Genomic DNA, 12101 nt, shown 5'->3' on the forward strand with positions numbered 1-12101 from the left:
TATTTGCACATGGTCCGGCAGCCATTCATCAGGGTCAGCTTTGGCCTCATACGCAAGTATGGTCAATACCGTGATTGGCTGCGTCGCGTAAATGCATGCTGCCCAATGATTGGCTGGCTGGCCATTTGCCTCAATTAAAGCAAAACTACTCAGACAATGATGTTGGTCTCAATTGCTATTTATAATTATTTTAGTGTACATTGCACTAAATTGTTAATTTAATATTGCATTTATCATGAATTGTTAAAAGTAAAAATTTAAGCGTGAACACTTATCTTCCACTACCATTATCAGTGCTGGGCCATCTTTTTTGACTGGGGGGGCAAATTAGTATTAAAAAAATGAATTGGACGGCTAGTGCCATCAATCCGATAAAGGGATAAGAGTGGTAATGCGCACATGGCAAATAACTCAATGGGATATTTTTACTCGTTACTGGGTTATATAGCAATAAATGTGACAGCACAAGCATTTTAATAATCTAAGACACAAATGAAGACAAAATTCATTTTTTTTGTGTTTATTGAAAAGATCATGCAGCGCACTTCCATGGTGGGAGGTAACATCACTTTCAAGGATACGCATGAAGACAAATCTCCTGAAATTACTTAATACAAAACATAACTAAACATTACCAAGGAATGTAACAAATTAAATAGCAATAGAGAGGGAGACGAGGACAAAAAAATGTGCAAGACTAGTGGTTGCACCGCTGATCTTAAAATGCTCAAAAAAGGTTGATGTTTGTAACCCAGTTGCGAAAAAATATATATAAAAAAACCTAAATAAGGTAACTTAAATGAAATAAATTACTTTGCGTTTATTGAGAGAACTGCGGTTGCATGGGGTAGGGCGTAATTCCTGGAGGAGGAGGGTGCTGCTGGGGGGGTTGTGCTTGGGGGAAGGAGTATGGAGGGTGACTCATACCATTCTGCGGTCCTTGGAAGTTGTTCTGAGGAGGGAAGGGTGGCGCCTGGTGATTAAACGACTGTCCGTTGCCATTGTAGCTCCCGCTAAAGCCATTGCTAGCGCCGCCATCCCCCCCGTAGCCTTCGTTCTGAGCATTTGCGCTAAAGCTATCGTTTGGTCCGTTGTCGTAGCCTCTACCACTATCCCGCTCTCTAAAGCCACCAAAATCTCGCCTTCCGGAGGAATAGCGATCCCTGTGGTTGAAATCACCACCTCTGCCTCCCCTTGAACGACCTGCAAAGATGAGCAAAAGAACATTTAAGAGTTAGTGTCCCCTGGACTGAACAAAGTTAAAAAATGACATCCTTTTCAGAGGACATCAGCAGAGAAGTATAAGCGGCTGCGTTTGACGGCACCGTTTCCGTATCTCACCAATTTGATTTACCTCCTCTGATTTCACCCATTTGGAGGAGCTTGGGGTTGATGGCCTGGTTGGCCTCACGGAGAACAGAGATGAGGTCGCTAGCTTGCCGCGCGTTGTTGGGGGTGAAGAAGGTGTAGGCCGTGCCAGTCTTTTGGCTACGGGCCGTTCTGCCAATGCGGTGGATATAATCCTCAGAGTTGTTGGGGTAGTCAAAGTTGATGACAAATTTCACGTCCTCAACATCTGTAAGATTGTGTTGCGGTGTGGCAAAGGGGAAGAGGAGGACGGCACACAGACGTGCACCGGCGCCACCACAACAACCAGATCAAACAAAGCATCGTTAGTAGCGTCGCAGGCTTGGAAAAGTCCTAAAGTGGCAACTTGAAAACTGAATTCAAAACATATGGGGAGACTACAGTGGGAAGAGAGAACCGATGCACACTCCATTCGGTTAGCGTAAGGAGGCAAAAAAAAGAGAAGAATAAAAAAAAAAGTCCTCCAGGTTGTGACCAGGCCATGAAATGGGATCGCCGAGTCTTACCCTTCTTTGGAGTATGCATTCACTAGTCCGTTCCCATCGCAGCGCAACCCCCCACCCGGCACCCCATTGTCTAAACAGTAGGGCCACTATGCACACTACTGCCTCCTAGTGTGAGCGATCGGCTCAAAGTCCACTCGTCAACGTTCACACAGGCAGTCTTTAGCCAACAAAGTGGAGATGTGAACCAGTGTGCAGGATGCCTCCAAAAAACGGGGCACCCGGGGCAACTGTGTCCCAGCGATTGCATAGTCTCTCGTAGGCAGGTCTCGACATGACTTTTGAAACACAGGTGAGGGAGGAGAGTGTGAGCTTGGAATTTGTCCAACTAGCATGTCCCACTGTCACCAAAAGCGCCAGTAGCCATGTTATTGCAGAGGTGAGATTCCAATCGATCTTACAAGCTGCTCATCCGACACAAGTTGAACTGCAACAGCGACGCCACCCATGCTTTACAACAAGTCTACGCAACCGAAAGCGCCTTTGGAAAGGACTCGGAACTTGGCGGCGGGGCTTTCAGCTGGGACAGTTACAGAGCCTGGGTGCGTGACGCAGTCCAAACAGTTGCCAGAGAGAGGGCGAGCATGTGTGTCGGAGGGGGTGGGTACTGTGGACATCCCCCACTTTTAGATAGGCCAGCGCGTCGTATGCGGCACTCGGACCTCGACACCTCTGCTTATGTGCGCGACTGGGAGACCCGTGCCTCGCCAGTCAGGGCATCAAGAATCCTCCTTCCCCCTCTGGACACCTGGGCTTGTCATGCCAAGCCCCTGCCATACACACTGCTCCTTTGGGCCATGGGAGAGACTCAGAAAGAAGCAGAAAAGTTAAAGAAAGCAAATATACTTTCTTCTAAACAAATGCCAAAGACTTTAAGGCATCACGGGGGATACTGACCTAAACCACGGGACGCAACGTCAGTTGCGATCAGAATAGGGGCTTTTCCATATTTAAACTCTGAAAATAAAGCAAAACGGGTGTTACAACCTTCGGATATTGCACCGCATCAATGGGCGAGAGCAAATTTACCATTTAGAACCCAGTCTCGCTCTTGCTGGCTCTTATCTCCATGGATTCCCATAGCTGGCCATCTAAACCACAGAGGAGAATGTTATTGATGTGCCAAGAAGGTTTATAGTTCTGTTAATGTATCGCCTAAAAACTCACCCATCTCGTCTCATCCGCCTCGTCAGGTCATCACATCGCCTCTTTGTCTCGACAAAGATGATGGTCTTGTTCTCCTTCTCACTCATGATCTCCTCCAACAAACGAATGAGCCTTTTGGGAAAGCAAAAAAAATTGTATTACTAGAGGGGTACTCGAACAGCAGAGCAGGGCCTAAGCCACCAAATTCAAAGCATTGCCATGCTTGCGTCTTTTGAATATGGACGAGCTGATGCTCAAGCACAACAAATGGGTGATCCCAAAAAATTTAGGCACAAGATAATGTACTAACTTGTTTTCTTTCTCGCCATCATTGCAGACATCAACTATTTGGAGAATGTTGTGGTTGGCGCTGAGCTGCAGAGCGCCAACATTGATCTGCACATAGTCTTTCAGGAAGTCTTCAGCCAGCTGACGCACCTCTTTTGGCCAGGTGGCGCTCCACATGAGCGTCTGGCGATCAGGCTGGAATAATGATAAACATGGTTAGGCATACGATGAACATGTGATTCCGGAATCCAAAAGGCCAATTAATTACTCACTCGAATCTGGTCCACAATTTTCCTGATCTGTGGTTCAAAACCCATGTCTAGCATTCTGTCAGCTTCATCCAAAACGAGGTAAGTGCAACGCTGCAGGTTGGTCTTGCCTGCTTCGAGGAAGTCGATAAGTCTGCCTGGAGTGGCGATGCAGATCTCCACACCTTTGAGGAAAAAACATTTGAGAATAATTGGCACACATGGCAGGCCTTAATGAACTCAGTCATTGCCATTGGCTAAGATTAGTTTTTTAAAAAAGACCTGAGACTTTACCTCTTTCAAGATCCCGAATTTGTGGTCCCTTGGGTGCTCCACCATAGATGCACGTTGACTTAAGGCGAGAAGCCCTACCATACTCTGCGGCAACCTGTTGAACCTGCTGTGCCAGCTCACGCGTTGGGGCGAGCACCAAGCACTGTCAAAACAAATCCAACTTTAAACATGGCAGATGCATTTGGATTTACATTACATAATGAACATTTTGATTCTTCATTTCGAGTACAAAACAATACTCACAATTGGCCCGTCTCCACGCTCCAGGAAAGGCTGGTGGTTAATGTGAACAATTGCAGGCAACAGATACTGAAAACCAGAGGGAAAAAATTACAAAAGGTCCAATGAAGCGTAAATGCCATCTCAAATAAGCCTCCAGCCTCACCGAGAGAGTTTTCCCAGAACCGGTCTGTGCGATGCCAACCATATCGTGTCCACTCAGTGCTAAAGGCCAGCCCTGGGCCTGAATGGGAGTCGGCTCCGTCCAGCTTAGCTTGTTGATCACATCCATAACGTAGGCTGGTTGGAAGAGTAATCCATGTATAAACATTCACTTAACATATTGGCAGCATTTGATGGCACCCAATTCACTTTAAAGGGGGTGGAAGCTAATGGGTTCTTCCGCTCGTGCCAGCGAAAAGTAAATTGGGTGCCTATGATCATCAACAGCACTCAACCATGAGCCAGATCTCCCAAAATGAATTGGATGCCTATCATTATCAATAGCATATGATGAGTTAAGACATTTGTTTATACCAATATTGCAATTTCATAGTGGTGCTGTATTTATTAGCAGAAATGTTGCATTGAATCCTCAGTGAAAAAAATACTGTTATATTTCCAATTGGAAATACCTCATTGACTGATTAATAGATCGTAGATTGATTTCCTGACCAATGCATCAATAATTATTGTGTCGGCATATTGTGAGAAAATCCGTACGGTGAGCCTTAAATTGTTAATTTTTCATACCACTAGTGGAGGCTGTTTAAATAATTTGGACAATAGTGTTTTTTATTTTAATGCCCCTCCTTTATTACAATGTCATACTTACAAGGAAAGCTTGCCTCGTGGAAATTTATAATTGGATTCGGGCAACTTCTTCCCTTCACGGTGATTGTTTTAGCACTTCTGTACTGTTCGACTGCTTGCTAAAAATGGATGGGGAAAAATGAGATGAATTACTACAGCGCATGTGGGGATTGCATAACGCCAACACGTGGGTACGAGTCGCGCAGATGTGTTGCATAACACTCAGAGTGCCGATGCTCACCAGAGGCCTCCTCGAAACGTCTGGGTGCTCCTGGTAAAAGTTTTTCTCAAACTTGGGAAGCTCGTCCAGATTCCAGTGTTTCTTCCGGAGGCGTTCGCCGGGGTTTCCGAACTTTCCCCCGCCACCTCCGCCGCCGCCACCACCACCACGGCCACCACCAAAACGGTGAGGGCCACCACCGTAACTGAAATACACAGAGATCGATCAAGCCAGGCAAAGAAAAGTGTTCGGTCGCCATTCAAATTGTGGCGACGTGTCTGATCTACGTCAGCGTGGCAATATGTCTAGCTAGTTGTTATATACTTTCCAACCGGCAGAGGAACAATGGAAAAAGCCGGCATTTTGGATGTGCTTTACCTAAAGCACATGGCGATAAAGGCTAACGGCGATACACCCTAACAGGTGTTACGAGTTCAACACAACCAATAACTTGGGAATGATTAAAAGCTACGATAAGTGCACAAGCTTTCAACCACAAAGACGTTGTACATTATAAAACGTCGAACAAGCTAACAAAGTAGTAGCTTGAAGCTAGCGAAAAGCAGCCATAGCAGGCACGAGGCCAGAAGAGGCCTCGAACTAGAGACACGAGGAGACTTTTAGGAGATTGTCGAAAATAATTGCCATTTCAGCAGCCGTTTTGTTAACGTCGATACTAATGTGTTGAACGCCTAAACGGCAGAAAAACGTATGGTTTTACTCATTAAAATACCGGTTAAGACCGGTCCGCCATTTTCCACGAGGGGAAAACCGCCCCGAACAAACGGAGGGAAAATGTACTCACCCACGATCTCTGTCCCTGCCGCGATCTCTGTCGGAGTAGCCAGGCATGTTGTTTGCTATTTGTGAGTTGTTAAATCTAAAAGAAAAACTAAACGGACGAATCCAGCTACCGAATTAAGTTGGGAGCGGTAGCGGTGCTGAAATGCCGGCTCGAAAAAAAGAAGGTCCTGTTTTTATAGCAAGCGGAAGTACGACTTCCGACATATTCATCCGCGTTCAACTTCATGGCACATGCCTATCGTACTGTGGGCTAAATACATGTGGTTGACGTCTAAAGGTGTAATTGGGATGTGTTTGTATGTAACCAAAACTAAAAAACGCAACAATTAAATTTACTCTAGGCTCTATTATTCACCATGACGTTCATTTCGACGGACTATTCAAATTGCGGATGGATATGTTCCAAACAAAATCCAGTAATGCGGTGGCCGGTAAAATAGTATCATAATTGACGTCACTAGGACCAACCCAAAAATGAGCGCATATCATAATTTCTTGTTTGTTACAGTTTTAAATTATTTAATCACTTCTTTCATGTATATATATCCGCTACCGTTCAAATGGTTTTGTAAATATGAAAAAAAAAACGACAGACCAAGATAAATGCCACTTCATTGAATCTATGATGAATATAAAATGATGTAGCTGTACAAGTTTACACACCCTCGCCGGTGTGGATGTCTTCAGAAATAATTTCAAAGGGGAAATAACCTATGTAAATGTAAAACAGGCTGCAAAAGACCTGCCACATTATATTTGTTGTATATATTATGCAATATGTAAATATTCAGAGTATTTAATACTACACTGCAAGTACTGCAAGACTTTTCTCTCTTACGTTTTCAAATCTACACAACATTCTCAGACAACCTCAGAAGAATGTTCTTCAAAGGTTTCCAATCATTTACATGGGGTAATTGATACATTCCATTTAAAAATGTAAATAATCAGCAGATTTAAAAAGGCACTTTTCTGTGTTGCATTTTTTTCCGATTTGAATTAGGAAGGAAAAAAAAATCAAAAGAGAAAAGGGCAAAACAAAGGCAAGATTTTATATTTGTACAAAGCCTTACGTTGTTAGACAAAGGCGGGTTTAATTAGAACTAATTACACACAAAAATAAAATACTCTTACAAAATGGTAGTGTTAACATACATGGAATTGCATCAGTCAGCTAGGAGAGATAATAGTCCTAGTGGATCATGCTATATGTCAAATCCAGAAAGGCAAGAGCTGCATTTCTCGATCCTAACTGGTTTGAGAGGAAGCTAACTTCTTCAATGAGAAGCAGCAATGAAGCGTCATTGAGCAGTGTTGGAAGTGTCATCATCTATTTCCTTGTGCACTGGACTTCTAAGTGGATGAATATACCCTAGGGGTCACCATTCAATACCAATAGCAACCTCTCTCTGGTTTTGTGCAACATGTTATCCACCGATTTGACAAAATCAAATTAAGTTAAACATAAATTACAGGATGTCTGAGCCACATGTGAACAATATATTTTACTGTACAAAGCACCATGTGAGGACACTTGTCACTTTGCATTGACTTGTTTACATAAAAAAAACATAACCGTTAACTTTTCTTTTGTGTGTATGCATATGTAAGAACAGTTCAAGGTCAGAGAGGTTGCTAAATAGGCAGCATGTTTTAGAAAACATTCAATAATTGTATGTTCAATACTAGAAAACAATCTCACAAATGATCAGCTTTTTAGCCAAAAATTATCCCATTCAGCCAATTTCCAACCAAGTATTTTGACATGCAACAATTAGTTGATGCTAAAACAATATAAATGTGGATGTCTTTTTTTTTTAAAGAAAATAAGGTACGATGGTCAAATTTTGCTGCTTTAAAAACACATGAAAAGGGAACCCAAAATGTGTTAAACTCCACAGAGTGTCCTCATTTTATTCTTGTTTTTCTTTAGTATTTGGCACTAAAAAGCATCACCATTGTATGTGGAATTCAGAAAATAAAACAGTCAATATACATGAAACTATATGGGTGCCAAAGTAAAGATAAATCCTGACGCTATGTAAGATTTTGGACTCTAGGAACAAAAGTGAACTTTTGAAGTCATGCTAACAACCCAATTAATAATGAGTGATTGTTGACAATTAGGTAAAAATAATACAAACAAAACATGTTCAGCTGCAGAATTATATCAGTAGATTTTAAAGGGTCTGCTCAGTGTTAACGATGATTCAACAATGACCAGCTTTAGCCCCTTTTAAACATGCCCTGAAATCCTGATTTGTGACGGTGTTTAAGCGGTTTAAGTGTGTACAGAACCTACCGGCTTACTTTACGTCGACATTCCGCTACATTGTAATTTATCGGATCGCCACCTATTCGCAATCCCAAAACCAATTGCAGTAGGAGTTGTTGTTTGAATACAAACGGTAATGTTCTTCTTCAGACGCACAGGTTGATGACTTAGATATCATACACTTACGGCGCATGCTTGATGTTGTTTCCTTCTTCTTCACCGCAACAAATTTAGACAACCAGTAAGCAGAGAACATAGAAACGATCAGGATAGCATACTGGAAAGACAGTGAGGACTGTTAAACTTTTGCATGGGACGGCGCGAGATTATTATTTTTTCTCCACATCTTCATGCCTGAAAGCAGCCAGGAATGATCTGTCACTTTCTGTAAAATGTGTCTCGCATCTCACGTTAATGTTGCGGTATTTATATCGGAAAGCCGCAAATGATTTGTGTGTAAAGTTTGCAAGCCTATATAGCATCTGTTAAAGATTATAAGTGTGTTTTAAATAAACCAAAATACTATATTTGAGTGAATAGTAATAGTTGTCTTACTAGTTCCTTTTCTAATTTAGACAGTAACACTTTGTAATTTTCTGACACAATGAAAATAGGGAGACTTGATATATTTTAGAAATAAATTAGATATATTAGCAATGGACTAAATCGCTTCCATTTTCCCTGTTATATAAAAATACCACATTGCAAGCGCTTTGTTCACATATTCATGTTCAGACAAACTAGTTGACGATGAGTGATGATGGGACTGCATCGTGTGCAGCAATTCTTGGGGTTCCTTAATGTTGTCTTTGGAAAGAGATGGAAATAAGGCTGCCCATTTCAGTCTCATTCTCACATCGGCACGTGCAGCGTTACCACTCGCTCCCATCTAGTCAGTCCAAGGCACACTCCATATTGAGAATTAATGTTTCCAAGTGGTTACAGTAACCATCAAATTACCCTGTACTACGCACCACTCTTTGTATATGCATTTGTTGGTTTAGAGTGATCCTTGCTACATGGAATATTTTTTTTTAAATGCTTGAATTAACGTAGAAGAAAAAAAAAGAGGAAGAGCCAGCAAATCCTGCGTGTTCCACAAGTTAGTAAATAGTCTTAGTTATTAGCAGCTGCAGTTTTTTTCAATTACCAAAAAAGACCAGAGTGGTCCATGTGTGTAAAAAAAAATAAAAAAAAAATCACAGGCTTCTGCAGGCTGTTGTGCTGTGCATCTTTACACTTACTCCACAGCAAAACCACACGTCTCCTCAATGGCAGTGAGTAACTTGTCATATAGTTTGTCGTAGCTTTCATATGGAGGAATGTCAATCCGGTTGAAACTGAAAAAAAAAAATAGAGATGAGTTTACAATATGTGGTGTGCCGTCAGGGCCTTCAAGGCCTTCTCTGCTGGCCTAAGAAATATCTGAATCATATATTATATTTTGTCCATCAATACTTATTAAATAATTCCAAATTGTCTGTTAGCTTCCTTTCATTGCTTTCCCCCCTGATTGCACTGCTTCCAGATGTGTGTTTTCATATTGAAGCATTTAACCAATCACATTTCAGCCATTATTTGTTGCCAGGGTGAGAAATCTGCCTCAAGGCCTTCACAAACAGTTCTGCAGGCTCTGCTGCATTAAACAAGCGTCGATAAGACTGTTGCTTTAACCAATCAGAATTTGATTTGGTGACACCAAGGCCTTTTTGCAGGCGTAGGGATACGTCATTGCCTTGTCGCAGGCGTAGGAATACGTTATCGCTTTCACCAACTATGATTGGCTAGTGATAGAGTGGACTAGCCAGAGCTAGCAAGCTGTATCTGTAGCAAGCTGCACAAGCAAATATATTGTTGTGTTGATTTAGTAGCGGTTTTGTCAACCTGCAATGGCTGAAGGAGGAGAAGAAATAGATTTGTTTGCACATTTACTGTCAAAGCCATTTTCAAGACGGACTTTTCAAGAAAAAAAAGCTGGACATCATTAAGGATGGGCGGACAACTCCAAAGCAAGCAAGCCTGTCACAACCGGGAACGAACATTTTCAGCACTAAATTGAATAAAAACGTTTGCCAGAAATACGACGAGAGAGGCTCGACTTTCAGCATTAGCTTCGATGGCGATAGAAAAGGAGGAAAGAAAGGAGGATGGATATTGTGTACAGGTAAAAATGATTTTTGGTGAGTAAAATATGGCTATATTCCTAAATAATATTTCAATTGTATGAGGTTATTATTGATGATTTTTTTATGTCTCGCAGCTGTAGTTGCAATAGAGGTTTTATAGCCATAAAATAGTTTTTGAGGGTTGGATTGATTCAGACATAGGTGAAGGCGTCGCTAGAAAAGTCACGGACCGCCGCTGCATTTGAGCATAATTAGTATAATTAGACAATGTACCTCAGCCAATAAGTTAAAAACTATTAATGATAAGGACAAAAATATATTGGTTGAAACATATAGCACATATAGAATACGAAAAGAAAGGATAACATTATTAAAAGTTGTTTTCAACACAGCTCAATGAAGATTTTAAATCCCATTTATTTGATTAAATCCACATTTTTCTCAGTTTTAATAAATACAGGAAAAGTGTTTTTCATTGAGATATTTATCTCAACAAAAAAACTACATTTTCCCTCTACAGTTTTCTTACCAGGTATGGGCTTTGGGGAGGTTGTTGGCATTGGCATCAATTTGGTGGATGGTGAATAGTCGTGGGCCAGCAGCACCTATATTAAAGGACATTAAAAGATTACTTCACTAAAAGTGACACCAGTTACTTTTGAAGATCTAATCACTGAGAATCATTACAGGTACAAATCATGTTTTGAGTCATCAATATGTAGTGCTGTTGGGTTTCTACAGTATTGATGTCAAACTAGTAAAGCTAATGCGATGATGTTCTCAGAGACAAAGACAAGAGCCCTCAATTAGTTAGAAGCGTCACTAAAGCTAAATGAGCAGAAGCTGCCGTTAAATTTGCCCCATTGATGTCAAGGATATGTCCATTTATCGCGGTCCGAACAAGGTCAAAATTGGTTTTATTACTTCACCTTGGAGGGCCTTAAAGCCTTGCAGTGGAACCCTAGAAGACCCCGTGACGAACTGTAGCAGACGGGCTCTTCGCTCCTCATCGAAAGACTCCACAGCTTTCCAGAACCACTTCACAATGTTACTTTCTGGGGTGCAATGTTTGAGCCTCGTATTAGACTTCCAATCGTTGATGTCAATTTTCCCTAAACCGCATACGATCAGCTGCGGAAAGACAAAAGCAGAATTCATTTATTTTAGTATTGCCATTGTACACTGCAATGAATCCATTTTTGACAATAGTACCTCCAGTTCTTTTTCATCAAAAGCCTTCAATAGGTGCTGGGGGATGACTTCATTAAAGCCCTTTTGCAGAGCGAGGAACTGAGCTTCGATGCCTCGCAGAAAGCGCCAGTTGACGTACAGGCGGACGTATTCCTTCTTGGTGTCCTGTGTGACGGGGATGCTCTTTCCGTTGGGTTTAAGTTCATGCTGGATGATCTCTCCGTAAGCATTGTGTTCCACACAGAAGGTGTGATCCAACACGCCTGTGATGTCATTGTCCCTGAGAAGTCGTAAGAGGTTCATTTAACGTTTTCAGTCAGTCGCAGGATTTGACACCGTGGGAAAACATAATAATCAAAGGGAGGAGGTAAAAATGGACTGCAATGGGATTAAAACAAATGAAATTCTATGAAGTAATAATCATAAGTAAAAATAATAAACAATGACTGTTTTTTGGGTGGTCAAAAGCAGAGCGTATTTCTGTTTTTGTTCATTTTAATTTAAATAATTTTATTTTAATTAACATTTTTGTTTAACTTCATAAATTCATTCATTTTCTGATGCGCTTTATCCTTACTAGGGTCGCGGGGGGTGCTGGAGCCTATC

General features: G+C 41.6%; 2 protein-coding genes across 4 annotated transcripts in view; both read right to left on the bottom strand.

The window, feature by feature from the left end:
* Positions 1–504: 504 nt before the first annotated feature.
* Positions 505–6076, bottom strand: ddx5 (DEAD (Asp-Glu-Ala-Asp) box helicase 5). 2 transcript variants are annotated; one of them, XM_077618648.1, is made up of 13 exons: positions 5905–6075; positions 5121–5304; positions 4902–4998; positions 4233–4366; positions 4091–4156; positions 3848–3989; positions 3578–3738; positions 3328–3500; positions 3039–3149; positions 2901–2962; positions 2769–2828; positions 1355–1576; positions 505–1203 (listed from the first exon to the last, which is right to left on the bottom strand). In XM_077618648.1, the coding sequence occupies exons 1-13, from the start codon at positions 5949–5951 to the stop codon at positions 821–823; spliced, it is 1842 nt and encodes a 613-aa protein (XP_077474774.1). In that variant the 5' UTR covers positions 5952–6075; the 3' UTR covers positions 505–820. The 2 variants fall into 2 exon arrangements, with proteins under 2 accessions (XP_077474774.1, XP_077474775.1); XM_077618649.1 differs by having other exon boundaries at positions 947–1203; positions 1342–1576; positions 5905–6076.
* A 2728-nt stretch (positions 6077–8804) lies between these two features.
* Positions 8805–12101, bottom strand: part of smurf2 (SMAD specific E3 ubiquitin protein ligase 2) — a 38084-nt gene continuing 34787 nt past the window's right edge. For both annotated transcript variants that reach the window (XM_077619087.1, XM_077619086.1), the window contains exons 16-19: positions 11517–11775; positions 11234–11435; positions 10834–10909; positions 8805–9518 (exon numbers count right to left, since the gene is read on the bottom strand). In XM_077619087.1, the coding sequence (XP_077475213.1) occupies positions 9419–9518; positions 10834–10909; positions 11234–11435; positions 11517–11775 (637 nt within the window). In that variant the 3' untranslated portion in view covers positions 8805–9418. The remainder of the gene's footprint in view (positions 9519–10833; positions 10910–11233; positions 11436–11516; positions 11776–12101) is intronic.

This window comes from Stigmatopora argus, chromosome 14 (genome assembly GCF_051989625.1).
Source record: "Stigmatopora argus isolate UIUO_Sarg chromosome 14, RoL_Sarg_1.0, whole genome shotgun sequence".
Taxonomy (NCBI): domain Eukaryota; kingdom Metazoa; phylum Chordata; class Actinopteri; order Syngnathiformes; family Syngnathidae; genus Stigmatopora; species Stigmatopora argus.